At 43.5% G+C, this 26874-nt stretch overlaps 2 protein-coding genes across 6 annotated transcripts in view; one reads left to right on the plus strand and one right to left on the minus strand.

Annotated features, from left to right (window-relative positions):
• Positions 1-25443, minus strand: CMKLR2 (chemerin chemokine-like receptor 2). Of its 5 annotated transcripts, none has more exons than XM_075934349.2 (3): positions 25305-25443; positions 16687-16823; positions 1-2477 (listed from the first exon to the last, which is right to left on the minus strand). In XM_075934349.2, the coding sequence occupies exon 3, from the start codon at positions 2454-2456 to the stop codon at positions 1395-1397; it is 1062 nt and encodes a 353-aa protein (XP_075790464.1). In that variant the 5' UTR covers positions 2457-2477; positions 16687-16823; positions 25305-25443; the 3' UTR covers positions 1-1394. The 5 variants fall into 5 exon arrangements, with proteins under 5 accessions (XP_075790464.1, XP_006129086.1, XP_075790467.1 ...); XM_006129024.5 differs by lacking the exon at positions 25305-25443 and adding an exon at positions 24839-24976; XM_075934352.2 differs by lacking the exons at positions 16687-16823; positions 25305-25443 and adding an exon at positions 16161-16289.
• ZDBF2 (zinc finger DBF-type containing 2) overlaps positions 25029-26874 on the plus strand; it is a 30100-nt gene continuing 28254 nt past the window's right edge. Inside the window, exon 1 of the mRNA XM_075934335.2 lies at positions 25029-25114. The gene's annotated coding sequence lies outside the window, so the exon portion shown is untranslated. The remainder of the gene's footprint in view (positions 25115-26874) is intronic.

Raw genomic sequence — 26874 nt, forward strand, 5'->3', positions numbered from 1 at the left:
CAGCTTAGCTCATGAGGCTTAATGAATTCAGACTACAAAGAGATGCTGCTGCCAAAGGCCATATTGATCTATTTATATGTGTACAAATATATTTTAAAGTGACAGAATATGCAAAAGAACACAAACATGAATCTATATATAAGATGACAACAGTTTTGTATATGGAAGCTGAAAATATACTATTATTGGATATACGTGGGTTAATAGGAAACTTAGGGCCAAATTCATCCCAGTATAATTCACCTAAATTCAATAGGGTTATATCAAGGATGAATTTTAGCTTATACATCAATACCATGCACAATTCTAAAGCAAGCAACAAATAAAAACAATGGTACCAAATTCTACCCTTACTTGGGGTCTGATCCTGCAAATCCTCACCTGTTTGAGCAGACCTTGCTACAATGGGCAACAAATTTTGCCCTTTCTTACAAACTATTGAAAATCATGCAAGAATGTCTTTTATACATTTTATCCACCAATGGAAAGGCTTGATAATGGTGAGTGGGTTTTAGAAAGTTAGTTAACTACTTCATCTTTTGGTTCCACTAGTGGAATCAAAAACCAGCTGGTTAATATAGACTAGTTTTAGGCCAATATTAAGATTTTGTAGAATATTGGGAGGCATGGATCATCCAATATCTACTGTTTAGAAAAAATTATTTCTTTAGGTTTTCAGGAGCAGGAAAAATATTAAAAACAACCCCTCTTCACTGTAAAGCATCCAAAAATGGACAACTGGGAAATGAAACAGACTAGAAGCTGCTATGTATCAGACCAGGGTATGTGCATTATCCAAGCAGAGTGTAAGAAAACATCAGCCACTGAGCAGGGGACATTAATTGATTTTTGTTGTAATAATCTACAGCACTTGTTCAACTGTTTCCATGTTTGGGACTCTCTACTATATAGGGATCCCTCTCCCACTCAGACTAGGCCTCCTCCCCCTTCCACCTAACAGGGATCTAGCCAGGAAATCCCCTTATTTAGCATTATTGGAAGTTGAGTGTGATCATGATCTCCAAAAGCTGTGTATGAGCGCCAGACTGATAACACCTAGATTAAAAATTTTAAATAACAAAACTATTCCTCTGAATTGTATAGGATTATGTTGAAGAGGTGTCATTTTAAATACCTTGTATAAATTTCAAACAGGACTAATAGTGGGCTATATCTGATCAAAATCCCACTGACTTCAGTGGGCTTTGACTCAGTCCTTTGAAATAGCGTCCTGCCCAAAATTTGCATCCTTAAAAACATTCCAGCTAAAATGGAGGGCATTAAACTAATTGTAATCAACCCACTGTTCTATTTCATAGCTAAGATACATGTCTTGCGTTTGATTGTGAATCTATTGCTGGTTATACGCACTGAGGGAAAGACTTAAGAGCTGGTCACTGAGTGGTTTCACAATACTGCACAGCCACATGGCTGTTGTCAGAGTTCCGCAGTTGTTCACTGACCGTTCCAGACCGGCTGACCTCCCAGACTGCAAGTTTTAGTGCCTCAGAAATGGTTGCCCGGACACGGGTTTGGAACTTCTTGCTGATCAGAACATAGAGGATTGGATTGAGACAGCTGTTGATGAAAGCCAGGCCAGTAGAGAGGGGAATACCACTGAGAAGCAAATCATGGAAGTGTTCATGATGGTGAGCAGATAGTTCCAGAATGGTAAATATGTGATAGGGGGTCCAGCACACAAAAAAAGCTACAACTACTGCAAGGATGGTCCAGAAAAGCCTGCTGGAGGTTAGCATGGTTCTCTTCTTCACTTTGAGAACCAGAAAGGAATAACAAAGGACCATGGTCACTAGGGGAAAGAGGTAACCACAAAAAAGCCTCACCCAAATGAAAATATTATGCCTCATCAGAATGAGTTCTTTATCATATGGATGGAAGTTGTTATAGCAAATAGTGGAGTTGTGAACTGTAATTATGTCTCTGAAGTATAAGGCAGGGGCACCAATAATAGCAGCTGAGATCCAAATAATCACACTCAGAATGAGGGTGTTCCTTAGGGTCCGATATTTGTTGGAAAAGACTGGATGCACCAGGCGGAGATAGCGGTCAAGGCTGATGAAGGTCAGGAAGAAGACACTGGCAAACATATTCAATAAAGCAATGAAGGAGTTAGTCTTGCAGAGCCATTTCCCAAAGGGCCAATGGAAACCCATTGCCACATACGTAATGTAGAGAGGCAGGAAAAGAACAAAGATGAAGTCTGCAATGGCCAAGTTGAGGAACCAGAGTGTACTGACTGATTTATTCCATTTAAACCCCATAAACCAGATGACTATGGCATTTCCTGGCACGCCCAGGAGAAATGCCACGCTGCACAAGGAAAGGGAAATCAAGTGTGCAACACTGATGTGGGACTGGGGTGTTTCATTTTCTGGATTCTCATAGTAATAGGAGTAGTTGTCAAAATCTTCACTCATCAGTTCAGGAAACTCCATTGTGTATGGATACTGTACTCCCTGTGGAGGAAAGAAAACAGGAAACATTCACATTAAATCATACCTGTTTTTTAAAGCTGTAATTGTATTATTAATACTGCCATAATTTCATTTAAGGTCTTGGGCATGAGAAATAAATTTGATTTTCACTGCTTCCAATCTGTAAGGTATTAGCTGTCCAATGCCAGTACAATGCTTTACCGTTTGGGTTGCAGAAACTGCAGGAAAGCATTCACATCTGGACAAAGGAACTATTTACACAAAGTTATAAAAGCCTCAAGAAAATGTATTTGTGACAAATTAATACATCATTTTCTAATAGTCTTGTAAAAACAAAACAACACACTGCTATATTTAGAATCTAATTTATCGGGAACTGTCCCTTTAAAAAAAAACCACTAAAATGAATGCACTTTTGCTATCGCTGTAAGTTTCTCCCTGCTCCTGTTCGTGTTCAAGTTATTGGGAATCTTGACTTGCATGGGAAATGGGTGGAACTTTGTGGACTAGATCCTTAGCTGGTGCAAACCCATCTAAATCAATAGTTTTACTGATTTACACTGGCTGAATGAAGATCTGGCCAGCATCACAGTTTGGAGTCATTCATTGTGAGGTGTTTGGAAAGTAAAACCCAAAGCTGATATTACATTTTAAATTACTATTTAATATATAGGGACAGAACTGTCTGGTGGCTAGCTCAGAAGACTGGGAGTATGTTCCTGACTCTGCCACTGACTTCCTGTATGATCATGGAAGTGTGGGGCTGGAAGGGACCTTGAGATGTCATTAATTTCCAACCTCCTGTGTCGAGTCAGGACCAAGTAAGTCTAAATCATCCCTGACAGGTGTTTGTCCAGCCTATTATTAAAAACCTCCAGAGATGAGGATTCCACAACCTCTGTTAGACGCCTATTGCAGTGTGAAATTATCCCAACAGTTAGAAATATTTTCCTAATAATCTTCCTTGCTGTAGATTAAACAGATTATTTTTTATCCTAGTTTAGGTAATCATGAAGAACATTTTATCATGGTCCTCTTTATCACAGACCTTAACATATCTGAAGACTGATCAGGTCCACTCTTCTCAAACAGAAACATGCCCAGTTTATTTAACCTTTCCTCTTAGGTCAGGTTTTCTGGCCAATACAAAAAGGATAAAAGGTTCAAATTGCTTACTTTTTCTGCATCTGTTTTCCCACCTGCAAAGTAGGGTGCTAAGCAAGCAAACTCAATATGGTTGGGAACGTTCTGAGAGATCCTCAGAGGAAAGGCATTATAGAAGTGCAAAATCTTCTCTCTTAGTTTGGGATTTTACAGCATCTGTCTCCCAGTCCTGTTTGAAGTAGGTTTTATTGGAGTCTGTGTCAGAAATCAGAGAAAAGCCAGGCATCTGTGCAGGCTAAAGGGTGCAATTAAAATGCTAGAGCACCAAATTTCTTTCTTTTTGTGTGTGTTTTAAATTGCTAAAAATCTGATCTCGGAAATCAAGGTTGTAATCTAGCAGTTCAAAGTTCACACATACATTTTTACAATGAGGAAGGCTGGGGTTCATAAAAGTTAAACAGTCAAGACTTGTTAGGCCAGATAAGGAGAGCAAGGGTGTTCCCGAGTAACGTTTTGCTCTATGATGAGTCCCACTGACTTCAATAGTTCTGCTCAGAGAGTGAGGCAACAATGTATATGGCTACCAGAACCCTGTCCTTATCAAAGAGTTTATTGTATGAAGATAAAACCCCCGAAGTAATATCAGTGGGCTGGGTGCTGCAGTTGGCGCACTGAATGTAAATCAGCTTCACTCCAGTGAGGTCCCTGCAGCTCCAAGCCAGTTGACATATACTGGGCGTCTGACCCAATTTTGTTTTCTTTTCAAAGAGTGGCCACTCTTGTCTGGGTTTACTGACACAGGAAATTATTTACATCCAAACTTCATCAAGAAGGGTGCTAACAAAACATTTCTCAATTTCCAGGGTGGGCTCCAGATTTGAGATCTGAATCCAGCCTTGAGTTCTTATTTGTGCCTTGTACAGCCTGGAGCATGTTTCCAGCATTTAAGATAGGTGCCAGATGGGGCATATATCCATTCCCGAAATAAAAATGTGAGAAGCTGACAGTACTTAAACCAGTTAAGAAAAAAATTCACAATAAAAGGCATTATGGACAAAACATCTTTGGCTGGCTAGCAGCTATCGCTTTAATATTCTAACAATTGTTTTCCCTGCTAAAAGGGAACAAAGCAGTTAACGCAACTCATCCTAAAGAGGGTTTATTACAGAACTACACACAAAAAGCCCTTGAGCGGCTTGCCTTGTAAATGCTCTAGGGGAGACCCCTTTAAATTGACTCGTGGCATGAAACAAGGCTGTTTCGCACCCTATTTATCTGTAGACTCTTTAGGATCTTAGCATACATGACTAGAGGTACATTCCTCACATATGGGAAGCCCCCTCTGTGGATCACAGATGGCCTTGTGGTTAAGACTGACTGGAATTCAGAAGAGTAGAGTTAATTTTTGGTTCTGTTAGAGATTTCCTGTGTGATGTTAGCAAAGCACAATTTCTCTCCACCTCATTACCCCTGGAGTTGCACTTCCTGACCTCACAGGACATTGTATGGACAAGTCTGTTACAGTTTGGGCAGCATGCAGGTAGTCCAGTATTATGGATCTATAATTACCTTGAGAGCATGCCATTGAATCTGGCTATCCCTAGCTGACAGGCTGGCCTCTATAGTAATTATAAATCCTTTCTTGCCCCTTTTGACACTTTAGAAGATTTTCTGCCATTTCTCAATTAATGAATAAAATGAGACCAGCTCTATGGTCGCCCACTCTCTAAGCATTGAAGCATATGCAGACATCTATTGCTATTCTGCAAATCACTTAAACAAATGCTCACTTTTAAGACTATTCTTGAATCCCTGGCTACGTCTACACTGGCCCCTTTTCCAGAATAGGCATGCTAATTTCGAACTTGGGAATAGGGAAATCTGCGGGGGATTTAAATATCCCCCGCGGGAGTTAAATGAACATGGCCGCCGCTTTTTTTCCGGCTTGGGGAAAAGCCGGAAAAAAGCGTCTAGACTGGCGCGATCCTCCGGAATAAAGCCCTATTCCGGAGGATCTTGTAGTACTTTACTGTACTACAAGTCTTCAAGTACTTTACTGAATAAGGATGGATTTATGCACATGCTTAACTGCTTTGCTGAAGTGAGGCATTAGGGACAAGCTATAGAAATCAATAGCGTTACACTAGGGTAAAAAATGGAGTAACATAGCGGTTAATCAGGCCCATAAGTTTCATTCAGTGACATACAAATATATTTCTGGTGAGCACTTGATTTTAGACAGAGACTAAGCATGGAAAATTTCAGGCTAAAACTTAGAAGACTATGAAAAACAAAAGGAAATATTTCATTATCTTAATTACTCTGATAGCTACTATCACTATAACTTTGATGCAGTAAAGAAAAGATATTCCCCAGCAGAAAGTAATGTACAGAAGGAAAAAGAAGGGAGAAAATGAGATATGCGCACTCATATAGAAACCTGAGAATAACCTGGTGCAGATGTGGGAGGAAAGGGGAGAACTAGGCTTCCCCAAAGAACAACAGAAAGTGCTGTAACTGGAAATGATTGATGATTCGTCAGCAGCAGATGTGTGGCAGGCAGGTTAAAATAAAACCCTCCACAAACAGCAGTTCCTTCTATTGAGAAACTTTCTGGACTTACAATCAGATCATGATTTTCTGGAAGAGTCTAAAAAGGAGGATAGGAAAAACTACAAGAGCTCATGAAAAAAGGATATTAAAAAGTTTTAAAGGGAGAAAGGTTTAATAGCATAAAGATACTTAGAAATATTATAGCCATTTTGTGAGGCCAGCTAAACTACAGATAGACAGCAAAGATGATCACAAGTCTTCCAAGACAAGCTTGCTATAGTCAAGAGTGATTTGTTGCATTAATGAAGCTCAGCTCTAAAGAGACCAAGTTCTGCTCTCAGTTACACCTACAACCCAGTTCAGCTGTACTGCAAGGCTGTGTCTACACTGGGCCACTTATTCCGGAAAAGCAGCCGCCTTTCCGGAATAACTTGCCAGCTGTCTACACTGTCCGCTTCCTTTTCCGGAAAAGCACTGACGATCTACTGTAAAATGGTCTGTGTTTTTTCGGAAAAACTATGCTGCTCCCATTTGGGCAAAAGTCCTTTTCCGGAAAAACTGTTCCGGAAAAGGGCCAGTGTAGACAGCACAGTAGTCTTTTCCGCAAAAATGACGATCGGGGCTTTTTTCCGGAAAAGCGCGTCTACATTGGCCACAGACGCTTTTCCGGAAAAGCATCCTGCCAATGTAGACGCGATTTTTCAGGAAATACTTATAACAGAAAACTGTTCCATTTTAAGCATTTCCGGAAAAGGGGGCCAGTGTAGACCATAGGTATGATGAGAGCAGTCTATATATGGCCTGCTACGTGCTATAAGGATTAGTTGATGGATATTATTTTCCCGAGAATTAGTTCTGGGAATTAGTTAAGAGTCAGCATGCAATTTTGGAGCCCTGCTCCATATTGCTTTAATTCCATTAATGTTTGCCTGATAAAAAGGAGAGCAGAAGGCTTGAGATAATTTTGCTTATAGAATCATATCTTTAAAACACTGATGCATGGCTCTTTGACTTCAAAGGGATTACATGCTTGAGTGATGCGATGCACATACACAAATGTTTTTAGGATCAGGTCTTTAATGTGTACATGGATGAAAAGTATAAAATAAGCAAAAGGATGTTATAGCAATATATTCATGTTATATATAAAGAAGAGTTATCCCATTCCATCTAGCGATAGTAATAACTCCTGTCCTTGCTAATTTTCTCAGCCCAAAATATTTTTGTTCAGTGTGTTATTCTGGTAAATATAACTTTAAAAAAATGTTCAGGTTTTAAGTAAGCATATTTATGTAATTGAATTCTGTATCTCTCTGGGGTGTAGATTCTGTACAAATACCAGTACCACCCATTTGAGTCACTTTAAAAAAATATCAGCAAGAAGAACATCATAAGCACGAGCAGTGCCCTTAAACAGCTGGAATAAGAGTAAATGTCAGCCAAGAGAAAGCTTTTAAAAACCCTGAGATGATACTTAATGTTTATTATAAGTGATGTTACCTTATCTTATATTAAACTGAATGATTTTAAAGGTGAAAAGTAAATTTGACCATATATTGCTGGTTACTTTCTGCCTTTCAATTGTCATATTCTTGAATGCCATCTGTAAGCATCTTAATTATTTTGGCCATGTCTAGACTTCAGACTTCTTTCGAAAGAACCTTTTTTTGGAAGAGATCTTCCGAAAAAAACTTCTTCCAAAAGAGAATGTCCACACACAAAAGCGCATTGAAAAAGTGATCTGCTTTTTCAAAAGAGCATCCACACTGAATGGACATTATTACTATGGACAGAGAGGCCACCAGGGCATTGTGCTTTTTCCTCTTTCCTCTTCTTTTGAAAGAACTCCCTCTCCCCGTCCATACACACATTTTTCCAAAAGAGCTCTTTTGGAAAAAGGCTTCTTCCCCATAGAAGGAGGATTACCAACACCGGAAAACCCCCTCTACTCTTTCGATTTACTTTCAGAAGAACACGATTGCAGTGTGGACATAATTCAGGTTGTCAGAAAAATGGCCGTTTTTCCGATAACTCTGTAGTGTAGACATACCCAAAGAGATCCAGGGTGCTCCTGTAACACAGCACACAGGGCGTGTCTAGACTACATGCCTCCTTCGACGGAGGCATGTAGATTAGCCAGATCGGAAGAGGGAAATGAAGCCGCGATTAAAATAATCGCGGCTTCATTTAAATTTAAATGGCTGCCCCGATCTGCCGATCAGCTGTTTGTCGGCAGATCGGGGCAGTCTGGACGCGACGCGCCGACAAAGAAGCCTTTCTTCATCGGCACAGGTAAGCCTGGTTTCACGAGGCTTACCTGTGCCGATGAAGAAAGGCTTCTTTGTCGGCGCGTCGCATCCAGACTGCCCCGATCTGCCGACAAACAGCTGATCGGCAGATCGGGGCAGCCATTTAAATTTAAATGAAGCCGCGATTATTTTAATCGCGGCTTCATTTCCCTCTTCCGATCTGGCTAATCTACATGCCTCCGTCGAAGGAGGCATGTAGTCTAGACACACCCACAGTGTCCCTAGTATGTTTATGTCCATTTGCAAAAGTTAGTGAGGGTGGATTTGGGCTCATTCGAATATGCAGGCTCACTCCCTGCTGGGTTTTGGGTTGCACACAGCCACAGGAGAGACTAAAATATTTCTCAATAAACAGGAAAATGTGGTTAGAAGTTTGACCAATTTTGTAACTGTACTCATTCCTGAGTCCTGTTGGCAAATTTCAATAAACAAAAAGCAAGTTTAAAAGTTGATTAAGGCTGATACGAGTTTGTGGTTTTTTTTAAACAGGTAACACATTCTTTCTGGAAAGAGCAGGCAAAGTATTTACTCTTTTTGCCATCCATAGGTGCATTCTAAGGTCACAAGCTTCTCTACAAACTGAATCCCTATACTGTGTTTGCTAAGTATAGCTACACGTGTCTAACTTTAAGCAAAGAAACATGAAAAGGTTTGGCTTATGTATTTAAGTTTCCCTGTCTGGAAAAGGGAGAATTATAATAAGCTACCTCAGAGGAGCATTGTGAACCAGGATTCATTAATGATTGTGCCTTGAGATCCTGAGATGGAAGGAGCTAAAAAGAGCTAACAAATGTTTCTATCAACAAAAAGATTTCACCACATACCACAGACAGTGATTTTTCTACAACCCTCCCCTGCTGATTCCAAGGCCAGATTCTCAACTGATGTGTAAATAGCTCCATTGGCCCAATGTCTGGAGTGGTATTGCTCTAGTAACTATTATAGTGGGTGTTCTCCCCCTGACCTCCCCACCCAAGCTCGTAGACCTACGTAGATAACCCATTTTTACAGTGATAGAAATGTAGCCGTGTTAGTCTGGGGTAGTTGAAGCAAAATGCAGGACAATGTAGCACTTTAAAGACTAACAAGATGGTTTATTAGATGATGAGCTTTCGTGGGCCAGACCCACTTCCTCAGATCAAATAGTGGAAGAAAGTAGTCACAACCATATATACCAAAGGATACAATTTAAAAAATGAACAAATATGAAAAGGACAAATCACATTGCAGAACAGGAGGGGGATGCGGGGGGGGGGGGGAGGAAGGAAGGTAAGTGTCTGTGAATGGATGATATTAGAGGTAGGGAGAGTGGGATGTTTGTGAGTTAATGGTATTACAGGTGATAATTGGGGAAACTGTCTTGGTAATGGGTGAGAAAGTTCAAAGTTTTGTTAAGTCCTTGTTGGCAAGTGTCGAATTTTAACATGAATGACAGTTCAGAGGATTCCCTTTCAAGTGCAGATGTAAAAGGTCTTTGTAGCAGAATGCAGGTGGCTAAGTCATTTAGAGAGTGTCCTTTCTGGTTAAAGTGGCAAGAAACTGTTTTCTCTTTGTGATCTTGTCTGATATCTGTTTTGTGGGCATTAATCCTTTGGCGAAGTGTCTGAGATGTTTGTCCAATGTACATAGCAGACGGACACTTTCGGCACATGATAGCATAGATTATATTTCTGGATGCGCAGGAATATGTGTTCTTGATCTTATAACTCACTTGGTTAGGTCCAATAATGGTATCAGCAGAATGAATATGTGGACAAAGCTGGCAACGGGGTTTGTTGCAAGGGAAGGTACCAGGGTTGGTATTAGTGTGGTATGTCCTGTGGTGGTTGGTAAGAATCATCTTGAGGTTAGGTGGTTGTCTATAGGAGACTATGGGTCTGTCTCCCAGAGCCTCTTTGAGTATGGTATCCTGTTCCAATATAGGCTGTAGTTTATTGATAATGTGTTGGACAGGTTTAAGTTGGGGGTTGTAGGTGATGACAAGTGGTGTTCTATTCCATTTTTACATTTATGCATAGAATCCAAGGCTAGAAGGAACCAATGTTGTCATCTAGGGTATGTCTACACTACAAAGTTAATTCAAACTAACAGACGTTACTTCGAATTAACTTTCATAGGCGCTACACATACAAACTGCTAGTTCAAACTTAATTCGAACTAGTGGAGCGCTTAATTCGAACTAGGTAAACCTCATTCCACGAGGACTAACACCTAGTTTGAATTAAGTAGTTTGAATTAAGGGCTGTGTAGCCACTTAATTCGAACTAGTGGGAGGCTAGCCCTCCCCAGCTTGCCCTGGTGTCCACTCTGGGCACCACGAGGGAAACTCATCTGTCCTCCTCCCGGCCCCTGAGCCCTTAAAGGGGCACGGTCTGGCTATGGTGCCCGTGCCAGATGCAAGCCTGCCAGCACCCAGCCAGCAGATCCTGCACATGGCATAGCACGAGCCAGCCACCCGCTGCCACCCAGCCCTCCGCCTCTTCCCGGGACCAGCCTGGCGGCTCCCAGGAGCCTGCCCGGAGCCGCAAGAGGCGGGCGCCCGCCTGGTCTAGTGCGGAGATCGTGGACCTCATCGAGGTTTGGGGGGAAGCCTCCAATGTCCACGACCTCCGCACTAGGCAAAGGAAAGTGGCCGTCTAAGGCAGGATAGCTGCCAGCCTGGCTACCCAGGAGCAGGTTTGCATGAAAATCAAGGTGGTCCAGTGAGACCCCCGATCCTGAGCCCTGAGCTTAGAACATAAAAACATAAGAACAGCCGTACTGGGTCAGACCAAAGGTCCATCTAGCCCAGTAGCCTGTCTGCTGACTGCGGCCCACACTAGGTACCCTGGAGGGGATGGACCGAAGACAATGACCAAGCCATTTGTCTCGTGCCATCCATCTCCAGTCTTCCACAAACAGAGGCCAGGGACACCATTTCTACCCCCTGGCTAATAGCACTCCATGGACCCAACCTTCATGAATTTATCTAACTTCTCTTTAAACTCTGTTCTAGTTCTAGCCTTCACAGCCTCCTGCAGCAAGGAGTTCCACAGGTTTACTATTTGCTTTGTGGAGAAGAACTGTCTGTTATTAGTTGGAAGCCTGCTACCAATTCATTTCATTTGGTGTCCTCTGGTCCTTCTATTATGGGAACTAATGAAGAACTTTTCTTTATGCACCCTCTCCACACCACTCATGCTTTTATATACCCCTATCATATCCCCCCTCAATCTCCTCTTTTCTAAACTGAAAAGTCCCAGTCTCTTTAGCCTCCCTTCGTATGGGACCTGTTCCAAACCCCTGATCATTTTAGTTGTCCTCCCCTCTTCCACCCTCTCTCTTCCCCTCTCCCACCTCCTTTTCCCAGTCTCCCCAAGGTTTGTTCAATAAAGAGAGTTTATTTTTGAACACACGTGTCCTTTATTTTGTACATCAGGAAGGGGGGCTAGGGAGGGGTAAGTGGAAGGAGGTGAGGGAGGAATGGGGTAAGATCTCCCGACGGGGAGGACTGGGATGGCTCTGCGGGCCCCTCGGGGTGGAAGCTCTCCTGCAGCCCCCCGATTGACCCCCCCCCCCCGGATGGCAGCCTGTGGCAAGTGCAGCCGGGCTGATGGCCGAGTGCTGTGATGTGCCGAGTGTGGGCACTTCGGGCACTCCAAGCCAGGACTGCTTTGCTGTCCCTCATCGAGTTAGACAAGCGAGCGGGGAACCCCTGAGAACTGTCTGTCTGGGGTGGGCGTCGGGTCCCTTTAAGCACAGCCCTCGGCTAGCCTGAGACAGCAGCTCCACGCTCTAAGTCCTAATCTGATGCCCTGCCGGCACTGCCTCCGGCCATCCTTAACCTCGGTTCAGGGTCCATTCAATGTGGACATGCTAGTTCGAATTAGCATTTTGCTAATTTGAACTAGTTTTTAGGTCTAGATGCACTAGTTTGAATTATCTTAGTTCGAATTAACTAATTCAAATTAAGTTAGTTCGAATTAGTGCTGTAGTGTAGACATACCCCTAGTCTGACCTCCTGTATAGCATAGGCCACAGAACTCCCCAAAATCTTAGAGCACATCTTTGAGAAAAACACTCAGTCTCAATTTGAAAATGGTCAGTGATGAAGAATACCCCGTGAATCATGATAAAATTACTCCACTGGTTAATTACACTCACCAGTCAAAATTTACACCTTGTTCTCAATCCAAATTTGACTATCTTGAACTTCCAGTCATTGGATTGTGTTATACCTTTTTCATGATTAAATATTTGTTCACTATGTAGGCACTTCTACACTGAAGTCAAGTCACCTCTTAACCTTCTCTTTGTTAAGCCAAATAGAGTATAAGGCATGTTTTCTTGTCCTTCAATCATTCTGGTGACTCTTCCCTGAACCCTCTCCAATTTAATCAACATCCATTGTGAAATGCTGATGCCTTAACAGGACACAATATTACAGCAGCAGTTACACCAATGCTAGACACAAAGGTAAAAGAACTCCTATTCAGGAATTCTCTGCTTGTCCATTCAGGATCACACCGGCCCTTTTGGCTACAGCACCAGGAGCTCATGTTCATCAAGTCATCCTTTCTTTATACTTACATTTTTCCTTTTGTCACATGAATGATGGTTTTGTAATTATAAAATGGGACTGGGAATTTGGCATGGGAAATTGGTATGGATTTCCTATTGAATATAGGACAGGGGCTTGAGGTCCCTGTGCCTAGGTATTGAAATCAGAGCAAGGTTTTTAATTTAAAATAGGAGTTGACAATTTCAGTTCATTTTGCACTGTGTGAAGTCTTGTTAAAGGATCGAAAGTTTGCTTAAGACAAACAGGCTACGTCGACACTGGCATGATTTTGCGCAAACACTTTTAACGCAAGAGTTTTTGCGTTAAAAGTATTTGCGCAAGAGAGCATCTATACGGGCATATGCCTTTGCGCAAGAGATGTGCTTTTGCGCAAAAGCATCCGTGCCAATGTATACGCTCTCTTGCACAAGAAAGCTCCGATGGCCATTTTAGCCATCGGACTTTCTTGCGCAAGAAATTCATGTTGCCTATCTACGCTGGCCTCTTGCGCAAGAGGGCTTTTTCCTGAGCGGGAGCATCATAGTTCTTGTGCAAGAAGCACTGATTTCATACATTAGAATGTCAGTGTTCTTGCGCAAGAACACCCTGCCAGTGTAGACAGGTGGCAAGTTTTTGCACAAAAGCAACTGCTTTTGGCAAGATTTTGTGCAATGTAGGCACAGCCACAATGTCTGGGCCCTAGTAAATTACCCAAGTAGCATATTCCAGCAATTTGAGCTGCACCCTACTCCAAGATTTAATTCTTACAAATTAAAATCAATAGACAGGATCAAATGAAGGCTTGCTTTCAGCATGTAAAAATTAACATGACTATTTGGGTGGCAAATCTATTTTTTCAGTACAGTAAGCCAAGGTCACTGCAGTTGCTTGGGGAAGATGTGGCCCATTAAATTGATTGTCAGATCAGTAGATCCTGTCACAAGAAAGTTGAAAGTAGCAGAGCGGGCTGATTCTCTGCTGTTACTTTTATAAAAGAATTGTATTACAGAATCTTGGACAGGGCTTACATTCTCAGAATATTTCCTGGAACCCAGGGTTTAAAAATATTTACCAGAGCTCCACTTCAGCTCCAACTCAAAGTACTGGTCCTAGGGTTTTCAAATTCCACATGTGCAATTTATGTCTAGAGGAAAATTTGCAAAAATTCTTGCACTCAGGAGGCCTAGGCTACAGAGGTGAATAAGATTTTATAAAGCAACTAACATTTTCAATAAATTGTTGAATGCTTGTAGGCCTAGATTTTGGCCCAGAAATCTGTTTCACTCAAGAGATGTCAATGCAAGCTATTTCAGACTGAGAATTTTAAGTGTTTGTTTATGGAATTATTCTCTTCTCCAAAAAAGGAACATATCAAATTTCCCTAAAAGTTCACCTACAAAGTTCACCAATGAGCAGATGTGCTGTGCATACTTTGTTAGGGAGATTTAGCTCCTCCAAGCTACTTACAATTATTGGAATTCTGACAAAAAATCCACAAAGGCATCTTTGAGGATTATAAACACCACCAGGATTACTGCTGAGATTACAAACCCTGGTACATTATGGTCTTCCACAACCAAGAGCAAAACAAAGATAAATGGATCTCATTTTGCATCTGGTTTCAGGTACTTAATGGAGATAAATATATTTCTTAGAAGAAGCTTCCCTGGTTTTAAAAAACGGGGTTGGGACAGTGAATCAGCTACTTGATGTCTGTGTTATGAGTCAGGTAGTCACTACAGACACTAGAGATAGCTAGAAATCTCAGTTTGGCAGAAGTGTTGCTATACAGAGAGTGGTGAATATAGCATCTTAGATACAAAAGAAAATATGAGAGATGGAATAGACATGTTTTTCCTCCTCATACTTATCCTGATAAAAGTATTTTGAATCTGCATTTTCATCTGGTGATATGGGGCCTTGTTCTAATTTCACTTGCTCCAATGTAAAGCAATAACTCTGCAGAAGTCAATGTAGTGACAAGTGTAACACAGGTATGTACAGAACTGAATCAGACCCACTATATTTGTCATGTGATTAGTAATCAAAATTACTATCCTAGTCAATGCTAGATGACTGGTAATGATGTGATTGCATGATAGCCTATAATTGGACAATGAGAATTGGCTATGCTACTATGCAATACATAAAATGCCTAAAATGAGTCCCTTACAGATATGGGTATAGTTAAAAATAAACCTTTCAAGCTAGCACAGGCTGAATGCCTGTAGCAGTCGCTTCATTTCATCTCTCAGTGAATATGCTCATGCGCAGCATGTTCTTTCTACATCACCTGAACAGTGTTATGTCAAAATACACTTTCTTTGAACAAGAACAGGCATGCATTCATTAGTCAGGAGCTCCTACCTACAGATCTTTCATATTCAGAACACAAACAGGACACCCCTCTTCAGAAGCTGTCCCACCCCCCAGAGAGAAGAGGTTATGCTATACTATAGCACATCCTACCTTCCTCACTCATACTATCCTTTTTGAGAAAACAGAACCCACCTGGAAAGCAGCTGCAGATTCTGGATGGTTTTCAGAGCCAGAAAGCCTTCCTTAGAGCCAAACAGCATATGAATGCACATCTGCACTATCTCAAGAGCAAATCCCAAACTCCAGCTGCAAGGAGTACCACCAACCCAGCTAATCCATTCACCAGCTGACAAAGCCCAGCTGGTGTGAGAGCCGACTTATTTCAAACAGGCTGGGTGTGCCTTCCATTCACTTTAGAACCTTCCTGGCTCACTGCCACAATACCTACACGCCCTTCTGCTAGTGCAGTGGTCACCAACCAGTAGATCGGGATCTACTGGTAGATCTTGGAACCTCTGACAGGTTTGGCCAAAAGGCTATCAAGTGCCAGCACTTCAGCTGCTTCTCCCTCTATTGCTGCTCAGCTCCTGCCCTTTGCCTTGGGGCTGCCTCCCCCCACCCCTGGGGAAACCTCCTGCTTGCTGTGCAGAGGAGGGGAAGAGGGGCATTGATGTCAAGGTGTCCCCTCTCCCTCCCTGTATTCCATCTCCACGGAGCAGAGTGAGGGGCACAACAGGACATGGGAGGGAGTTTGCTGGCTGCCTTTGGATGTGGTGCAGGGCCACACACATCCTTGGTCACTTCACTGGAGCAGCCTGCAGGACAAAATTTTACCTATTACTAATTAGTTACCAATTCTGATTCTTATTAATGGATTACCTGATGTCATGAGGATTCAGGATTTCTTTTCTAGAATTACCTTTTCAATAAGTCTTTGGATCAGGCTCATACTGTAGGTGGAAAGATGGTTTGCTTCAGGGGGCTTTGGGTCAGGTGAGCCCCATATGCTTATTTCCAATGAGGCTGGGATTAGTAGGTGATGCAGCAATTTGTGCAATTCTCAAACAGTTCTAACTCATTAAAGTCAAAGCACACACGGAGACAGTGACCGTGATTCTCATTCACATGAAGGTAACATTGCACCACTCTGGAAGCATAAGGGGTACTTGCAGTAGGTGTAAAAGCATTTTAGTAGAACTACTAAAATGTAACTCATCCCCTTTCAGACTCCTATATACTGCTAGAATCAAGCAAAGCTAACCTCATTGTAAATTAGAATCAAGCCCTTTCCTCAGAGAAGCCTCTTTGACAGCAGGTCTCATGTTTGTTTGCAGGAATCATATACAGAACTGCTGGAAAACTCATTGCCTCAAAAGAATTAAAATAAACAGAAACATCTACATACCAGTTTACTTCTGGTGGAGGAAAATAATTCTGTAAATCTGGATGTAACCTCCGGAGCTGAAGGAAGACAGAAATGTAGAGCTGCGAGTGACTAATGTTCCCAGCTGCTTTCTTTGGCTACTACCTCTTCTAATGACACTACAGCATGGAAAAACAGGGTGTTTAGTAAGGGAAGCTGGAAAACATTTCCAGACTTCTGGCCTTGTTTAGAGTTATTGGCTTTTTGCTGTCTTATTAACGCAGCATCACACCAAAAATAAATGCTAGTCATATGAATTAATCCTTTTAGGTCTGCATGCAAGGAAGCCAAGGGAGTTGCTGTTGAATGGAAATAGTTGCATGTGTAGCACTATTAAGGGGAACTGTAGTAACACATGCTGCTTTTTGTTATGCAGCGGATGGATTGCATAGTATACCTTTTTTATATGTTTTGGTTCATAAAAAGTAATAATAAATGAACAAAAAAGCATTTAAGAACTCAAATGAAATGTTTTACAACACTACAATGAGGTTGAATCTGACATTCTAGTTATTTACTATAAATAAGCTTTTCTTCCTGTGTGTCTGAAATGCATGAAGCCAACAGACACCATGGGTCAAATCCTCAGCTGGTAGACAGCACTGTCTATTCCACAGAGACTCAGGCAAGCTGCTTTATTTTCTTGGTTCAGTCACTAGCCTGCTAGGTGATTTGGGAAAATACTTTACCTCCTCATGCCCTAGTGTCCCCACATAATAGGCAAAATTGTACTGAGCTCCTTTGTAAAGCTCAGTATGAAAAGTCAGCATGCACCACATTAGCTGAGGATCTGGCCCCTTATTGCTACACAAAACCACCCAAACACATCTCATGAACAGACATTTCTCCTTGTGTTAATATTAACATCTTAACCTGCTATAACTTTCATTGATTTCAGCTGAAATCTCAAAAGCCCAATTAATATAGGATTGGGCCCTAAAGCTTTACTTGTTTTATTTTGTATCTGTGCCCAGACCTAGTGAGAAAGGCATGCTGAATTTGTACTATTCAGGCATTTCATTATGGGTTCAAGCCACTCCTTAATTGCTGCTAGCATTTTGCCAGTGTGACTGTTGGATAATATTATAACAGTTTGAAACAAAGTTAATGAAAAGCCCTGTTCCTCTTTTGCTTTCTTGACCTCTCGTTATTACTGGGAAGTGCTTTAACTTTGCCATGTCATTGGTGTTTCTTTGGTGCAGCAGGGTCAGTTAATGAGGCTTTGGGTTTTTATTGTACATAATAATAAGGGTGCCATTATGCCAGCAGGATTATTTTGAACAATTAAATGCATTCATGAGCAACACAACTCATATACATTTTTCAGAAGGAAGAGAAATACTCTGGGTTGTACATGGTGAGGATAAAACAAAGGGGATTATTTTCATGCAAATTATGAATCCTGGGATAATCCATAGTGAATAAAATGATTATATTGAAAGGCAATGAGCTACAATAGCACCATCAATGCTTTGGTTTAAATTAACCCTTATTTTATTTATTACACATTTCAAAATGAAATGCAGCACAAAAGACATATGGGAGCTAAGATACAAGAAGAAATAAGCCTTCTAAAGAAGATACTTAACTGGTATTAGCCAAAGTACAAATAGTTGAGAAGACAGGTAAAATGATAACTCACCAGGATTACTAACAATTCTCAGGTAAGAAGTCCTGTGGCACCGTCGGCCTGGTCTACATTAGGACCTTAGTCCAAAATTAGCCCCCCAAGGTCAATTTTCTAAGTAACTTGTCCATGCTACCAAGACTTTTACTTTGGAATAAGGGGCCATGGAATTCAAACTCTGTAGTCCAGCTTTTCATGAGGAATCACACTATTCCTGTACTTTTAAATCCAAAATAACATTAGTGTGGATGCTCCTGAGTTGCTAATTCAAAATAATTGGCCTCTGGGAGGCCTCCCACAGCTCCTCAGAGTGCTTCCTGGGGCTCTGAGTCTGAGGTAGTGTGTGCACATTAACGGAACTTGCCTCCGACCACATTGGATTCTTCTCTGTAGTGAGGACTCAAAACTTCGAATTTGTAAAATCAGGTGCCCAGAAGTTGAACTTAGACATGGCCCCAGAAACTAACAAATATATTATATCATGAGCTTTCCTGGGTAAAGCCCACATTCAACTGATGATGTGGGTTTTACCATGATATTATATATTTATTAGTCTCTAAGGTACCACAAGAGTGCTTGTTTTTTTAGTGGTTTAACTGTTCTTTTTATATCCTACTTAGCAACTATCTGAATTATACCATCTTTGACACTGTCCAATTTAATTCTGGCACATTTAATTTAAAACATCTGCTGAATAAAATGTTAAGTGTCACTCCCATCCACCCACTTCAGTATTAGAATTATGGATATTTTAAATATGTTGGAGAAACTGCAATGAACTTTGATGTTATAAGTTTACTTTTTAGATATAACTCTCTCACACTTATAAATAAAGTACTATCTATATATATGCACTCTGTTATGGTTTGGTGGGATTTTTCAAAGGATTTAGACTTATGTTTGTACAGCATCTAACATAATCAGGTCCATGACTACGGCTTTGTTATAATAATAGGGGGTCTATCAGGCCTACCCCAATTGTGAACTTGCCTGTGGAGAAGCAAATAAAAGTTTATATAACTTCCCAGTCACCTATAACAATAAATGTCGAGGGGGGGAATACAAAAGGGAGACAGACTGACAGACTGTTGGAATTGGTTGAACAGAGACTTTGAGTTATAGAAGTAGGCAGCGTGACTGATGAGAGGGAACCCAGGGGCCACTGGTCATGTAACCCACCCCCCAGGGAAGGGTTGGGACAACCCCACTTCACCCCTCCGTGCCCTTGCACTGCCTTCTCCTCGTCTCTTCCCTGCCCTTGCTGTGGCCCTGCCTTAACTCTTCCCCAATTGAGTCAGGCCAGGGGAATAACAGAACTGAGGGGGGAGGGTTAGTGCTGGAAGCAGGGGTCCGACCTCTCCCACTGCACTCACCAGCAGTGGTGGGAAAAGCAGAGCAACATGGTCTCAGCTCGCTTTGCTCCCCTACTTGTGTTGCTCTGGTGAGTACAGGGGCAGCCCTGCCCCTCCCCAGAGTGGCACACCCAGGGGAGCAGAGTGAGCTGGGCCCATGTCGCTCTGCTTTCCCCACTGCTGCCAATGAGTATGGGGGAGGGGATGGATCCTTGCTGTGGGCGCCAACCTCCCCGCCCCCAATAGTGCCCTTTTGTCTACTGGCTGGCCCCTTGCTCTTCCCACTCACAGTGTTGGAACATGTGACCCCCGGTGACCTCCATGCATCACTTCTTATGCCTTTTGGTTTGAAATTATGTCTTTAAACAAGAGGGGTGGGAGACCAGAAATCAATGGACCAAAATAGGTGTGTCAGAAATTATGCCTAAATGGTGACTGCAGTAATGAAAGGAGAAGCACCCAAAAAGAGGAACCCAGATGACGTTGCCCTCTACACTGGATCCAGTTAAATCCTAAACACTACCTGGGATGGTATGAAACATTGTCACAGACACACTCCCACTCTCATACGTGTCCTTTTCCTCCCACAACTTAGTCTGATTTTTTTTCATTTTTCTTTCAGTCTAATAAGTGTTTGGCTCATCATCCAGAGTGTGTATTTTGCAATACTGTTGTAGTCATATGACCAGAAAGACCACTAAAAGCAGTGCCCTAAGCAGCTCATCACTGGTATGAGTTTGCCAGATCTGGGAGTGCCTGAGTAGACCATGTGCTGAGCCTGTTTCTCTCTAGCAGAAAGGTTGCAAGTAAGGGTACATCTACACTGCAACACTTTTTTGAAATAACTAGCCTATTCCAAAATAATTTAGTCCACGTCTACACAGCAGGCAGTTATTTTGAAATAGTGTCAAAATACTGTCAAGCTGGAGGACTTCTTACTCCAACTCCTGTAACCCTCATTGTAGGAAGAATAAGGGAAGTCAGAGGAAGAGTGCTCTATTTCGAAATAAGTGCTGTGTAGATGTTCCCTATTTCGAAATAAGCTATTTTGAAATAAGATACCAATTGATGTAGCTCAATTTGCATAGCTTATTTTGAGTTAAGCCCTGCAGTATAGACGAATCCTAAGAGTCAGCAGCAGAAATGGAATCTGTGTTTTCTCTTTCCTCTTTTTTTCTCTCCCCCCATGAGCATACTTGTTTTGTTCCATCTTCAAGAGAATGGGATTGAATTTTAACAGCAACTCCACCCAGCCCACCTCAACAAACCTATTTCCCTCAAAAATGGAGAGTTATTTAATTTCCATCTTTAATACCATCTCAAAGGTTGTCAGGCAGGAGAAGGAAATAAGGGATATTGTTAAAATGAAAGCCTTAATACTTTTCATTTCAAGTGCTTTAGTTGTTCCCTTCTTTTTCTGTATCTTTAATAACAAGGTTATTAAAGGTTATAAGGATTGTTAATGATTGTTTACCAAGGAACTAAAAAGCAGAAGCCTCTATATACAAAACCATGTTTAACTGTTTAGTGTTGTACAGGACTAGGGTCACATTAATACCGTTGACACTCTGGGGCTATTTATTCCCTTAAAGTTAGCACAACAGCTCCTAGGCACTATTGTAAATACAGATGATAAACATCTTTCATTAAAATTAATGGAAAACATGTGGCTAACTCACTGGATCATTTTTATAAAATATTACACGTACATGTGATTTTTTGAGATTTTTCAGAAATATTATTATAAAAGAACAACTAACTACTATATATTTGAGAGAGTTTGTCGGTAGCTCTGTCTCTGTGTTTGTTCAAGAACTCCTAAAAGGTAAGAGTTAGGGCACCTAATTCAGTATACAGCTTCTTATCATAATTTAAAGCAAGGTAAGGGTTTGGTTGTGGCAGGAAAATGGGATTTTCCTGGAATGGAATTGTTTCTCAGAAAACAATACAGAAAAGAGACAAAATCACCAGGTGGGTGAAAAGGGCTGCTTTGGGGTGTGCCCTCCTGTCTGGGAGCGCCCCAGCTTTTAGCATCCCCCAACTCGAATTTGTACAGGAATATTGCTGGCTGTCTCCCTTCATTAGAGAGCAAAGGGAAGTGCACAGTTTGCTGCATTTGGGGTAGTCCTTTCTCCTCAGGGCAGCCTGCATATTGAACCCTCATCCCTAGCCCCACTCCAGATCAGTGATTTAAATGAAGCATGTCATTTTTTTTATGTTAAAAAAAATTACTTGAATTAAGGACCTAAGCAATGCGGGGTAAATCTTCTAGTCTAAAATATAATAGATGGCATAGTACATGACCAGTTCATTATTCAGTTAAATCTCTGTCACCACAGGAAATGAATTCACGGCCTGCTCTATTCAACGAAGTCTTTAATCTTAAGGTGGAACGTGGATGAGAGGGAAAGAATTTGGTGTACAGGGCAATTAGAGATGTTACATGGAAAAGTTACTTGTGAGAAATGGCTAGCTTCCCATGAATTTTTCATTGATGTTTATGATTTTGACAGCTTTCAAATCAGATATTTTCATTCTATATTATAGCAAAATAGGAATCAGCTGTCACAGTCATTCTGTGACTGACAGTCCAATCTCTGTTCTTGAACTTATGCATGTGAATCACCATAAACCACTTTTCCAGTATTTTGTCAAATATCAGAGACTAACTATTGTTATTTAATGAATAACAATATAACCAAGCTGACAAGATCATGCTCTACTAGTAAGAATGCTTCATGCAGCAGGATTTCTGCCTCCATCCGTGCAGTGGGGTACTGTATGGAGAAGATCCATGGAAATCTCAGGAACCAGAAAATGGGAATGGCAACTATAGTTGTTTCATCAAGTTTTCTACCAGTCTGTACTCCCCCTCCATGGATATGTCAATATGTAGTAGTATTGTACTTTCTTTCAGCTGGTGTAAAGTGGCATGGATCTTCTGAAATCACTGGTGCTGTATTAGCATACACCAGCACAGAATCTAGTCCATCACTGGGATCTCAGCAAGCCCACAGACAAGAGGGGCATAAGTAAATTAGGGTTCTGTGAATTTGGAGTTAATTAATTAACTCTTATGGACATATTAGATTTAGAACAGTGAGACTGACAGCAGAATTGCTCTTCGGCTACATCTAGACTGGCATGTAAGGGAAGGGGGAGGCACCAGGAGGGTGCAGGGGTAAGGGAAGGTGCAGGTGCCAGGGGATTCTGGGGGTGAAGCAGAACGGCAGACACCTACAGGGGAGAGACCAGCACCAGAGGAGAGAGGCAGGGCAGGTGTGTAGAGGGAGGTGTTATAGAAGAGGGGACGAGGAAGGGTAGCTCATGTGATCAGAGTGGGGCTACTGGAGGAGTGGGCACAGGGGAGAGAGAAGGGCTGGTGGAGGGGGGCAGGTCTCAGGAAGGCTGAGGGCAGTGATAAGGGCAGGAGTCAGGACAGTAGAGGAGGGTGGGTGGTTGGGGGCAGCAGGCACCTGGGGAGCTGATGGAGCAAGGGGAGGAGACATGGCAGCAGAGGGAAAAGGTAGAGGTTTATAAGATATTTATTAATAACTTGGGTGCCACAGTGGGACATCCAAACAAGCCACATGAACTCAGTACTGGTGCACAACACAAAATTCATTTTGCTCATGGGAGGAAACTCTTAGGCTACGTCTACACTGGCATGACTTTGCGCAAGAACTCTTTTGCGGAAGAGTTCTTGAGCAAAAACTCTTCCAGAAGAGTGTCTACACTAGCATGTGCGTTTGCGCAAGAGATGTGCTTTTGCGCAAGAGCATCCATGCCAGTGTAGATGCTCTCTTGTGCAAGAAAGCTCTGATGGCCATTTTACCCATCGGGCTTACTTGTGCAAGAAATTCATGTTGCCTGTCTACACTGGCCTTTTGTGCAAGAGGGCTTATTCCTGAGCGGGAGCATCAGAGTTCTTGCGCAAGAAGCACTGATTTCATACAGTAGAACGTCAGTATTCTTGCGCAAGAACTTGTGGCCAGTGTAGACAGGCAGCAAGTGTTGGCGCAAATGCGGACGCTTTTGCGCAAGATCGCGCCAATGTAAACATAGCCTGAGATGGAACACTTGTCCCAGCCTCTCCGCCCCCGAGTTGTCACACACGTTGGGTTAATGCAATTGCAGGATAGATGCATGAGGGGGGTTTGGTGGGGGCCAAACGAATCCCTATTGGTAGGAGGATGGTGGGAAAAGTCCTGGGGGGGGGGAGTGTCACATGACACCTTTTACTTTTGGTCATGTGTCCATCTTGCCCTGAGTGTTGCCTCCAGCGCACACCTAAGGGGGGTAAGGGGTGTGGCTAATGGGGGAGGGGGAGGGTCAAAGAGTACATTTAAAAACATTCTTCAGGTGCACACCCCAATGAAATATGCCTGTGACAGTGATGTGTAAAAGGGAAGTCAAATCCCCCGGAGCCATTGACTCCCCTATGAGGGGCACGTACAATATACATACATTGCTAATGCTTAGATATATTTGCTATTTGTATAGGAGTAAGACATGACAAAGGTCAAGGCCTGTCACAAGTAATAACTTATAATAAGGAGACGAGGGGAAGTGAAACCAGTCTTCTGTTAAGTAGAGATATGGATAGATTCCACATCCTTTAAACTTGTGACCGGCTCAAGCAGGAAAGGAAAAAGGGAAGTATGGCTTGCCCATTGTTCAGCAAAAGTGAATGAATGTAACACAGCTGTAACCGCAAAGTCAGCAAGTAGGCACTGTATTTAACCTCATTTGGAAAATTAACCTGACCTATAGGAATGCTAAACGTCAAAAATGAAGTAACCTATCATGTTAAGGCACCTAAACCAGGAAGGATGTGAACCCTATAAGAACCCCTGCCTATGAGATGTTGGGGGTCGGCTCTGATCTGAACATTGAGTTCCTTAGCCGTACCTTGGTTGCAACCAATAAACTTGAGTTGGACCCAGCCTGAAAGTGTGACTCTCTTCTTGGGGTAAATCAGACTAGCCTCCAAGGGGACCAAACCAGCAATTTATGCAACAACAGGAAGCAGTGGAGCATGCAGCAGCAGGGCTGGGTCCTAGAGAGCTGAATGCGCTGCCTGCGGCACGGTCTGAGGGAGGGGATGGGCTGCTGGGGTCTGGGAAGGGGAGGCCTGGGGGCACCAGTTTCATACCCCTCAGGGCGGCCGGAAGTGCTCTCTCCCATGGGAAGGGGGTCGTACAGCGGGGGAGCAGGAATGTAACGCTCCGGCGAGAGGCCCTGCTCCTCTAGTAAAGCACCTCGCGCCCAATAGGAACCTAGTGGCGTTGTCATGGTGACGGGCGTTGGGGGCCAAGGACTTCGGGAAGCCCGTCTCCAGAGGCCACCTCTGACCCGGAACAGGAAGTGGTGGCGGCGCGTAACCTCTGACCCCCCCGTGACACGGAAGGGAAAGGGGACAGCGACTAAGGTGAGACTGGGCTGCTGGGGAGGGAGCGGCCGGGTGGCCCGCGAGCGGCAGCGCCACGCCAGAGCGGAGAGGGCGTGGGCGGCAGCCGCCGCCGGGTCCACAGAAGCCGAGCGCACGCAAGGGGCGGGGCCTCATGGCCGTTACAGAGCAACTTGCGCCCCGCCCCGCCCCCCCGGCTCTGCCCGATTACCTGGGCTGCGGCTCCCTCGCGCCCGCCCGCCCGCGGCGTGAGCAGAGGCCCCGCCCCTCTCCGGGTTGGCCCTGATGCTGCGGGGTGGGCCCGGCCGGCGCCGTCTGAGGCGGAGCTCTGACCCCCAGCGCGGCCCGTCGTGCCAACGGTAGAATGGGGGCGCGCGCCTCTCCCCCCGCCCTCCCGGCACGCGGTGTCCTCGCGCGGGACGGGCTCTGTGTGACGGAGGAGCAGCCTGTTCGCCACGTGCTAGCACGTTGCAAGGAGGCCCTCACATACAGGTAGAACGCCAGTCGCACCCTTTCGCTTGCGTGTTCCAGTGAGTGTTGTCAACTAAAGCATTCCGGCCTTGGATTCGGCGTGAGAGACGATACTCGTGCCCCAGCACCTTTGCACCAGTGGTACCTTGGTTGCAGAAAGGGGGACTGGCGGAGAGCACTGAGGCACGTTACTTTGCATAGAATTACATTTTAGCTGCATGGCTAAATAGGTAGCTAGTTGAGGGATCTAAAAGATGATGTGTGGAATGTGGTGTGAACAAGAAAGAGAGAGACTTGACCAGCAGCAGATTTCTGCCAAAATCGTTAAGCACTACTGGATAGCCTCTCTTGGGAACCACATGATTGTGTAAATCTGAGTTGGGCAAAATATGGCCCTTGGACCGAATCCAGGACATTAAATATTTTCCTCTAGCCCAGCATGACTCTGTACTGGGATTGTAGGAAAATGTCCCATGGCCCAGCTGGGTGGTCAGGCAGTCCACCTGCCTTCCTGCTGCAGCCCCAGTCATGCCACTCTTGGGAGAGCTGTGAGTGGCTGTTGCTAGCAGGTGTGTGTAGGGGGAACAGGGCAACAAATCTCTGCACACTATCTTTGCCTCCAGCACCATACTTGCAGTTCCCAGTGGCCAGAAGCCCCCTGCCACCAAGGGACGTGCAGAGATGTGCCAGCTGGAAGCTTTGAATAGCATGAAGCTACCATGGGCATGCAGACAACCTGACTGCTTGAGTACTGTGCTGCACCACCAAGCTGCCTAGGCTGGTGTCTCCCAGCCAGAGCTTGCACCTGGCACTCACACGTGCACCCCAGCCCCTGTCCGAGGTCAGAACTCCCTCTTGCACCCAACTCTGTCCGATACCTGACCCCACTCACATCACTGCCCCAGGTCAGAATCTCCTCCTTTCCTCTCAGCTTCTGTACAACCTCCTACTTCCCAATCTCTGTTGGGAGTTCTCTCCTGCACCTAAACACCATTCCAGACTCTTCACCCCCTCCATTAGTATAATAGAAAAGTGTGGCCTGTGACCACTTACCAAATTCTTGGAGTGCCCTCCCACAAAAAATATTGCCTACCCTTGGTGTAAAAAAATTATTGCTTAATCTGTAAACTTTGGAACAGGGACTGTCTCCATTCCATTTTCTGTAGCAATTAGAACAATGGCAAGCCCATATGTAGGAATTTCTGTGGGGGTGTGAGCCATGGGAGGGGCTGGTAGCTGTTCTGCCCCCTCACCCTGGCCTTGCTACTGGGGGTGGGGGAATAGGTCCCAGCGCTCCCCCAAGTCCACTG

The sequence above is a fragment of the Pelodiscus sinensis genome, chromosome 7 (assembly GCF_052426305.1).
Source record: "Pelodiscus sinensis isolate ZL-2025 chromosome 7, ASM5242630v1, whole genome shotgun sequence".
NCBI classification, from domain to species: Eukaryota; Metazoa; Chordata; order Testudines; family Trionychidae; genus Pelodiscus; species Pelodiscus sinensis.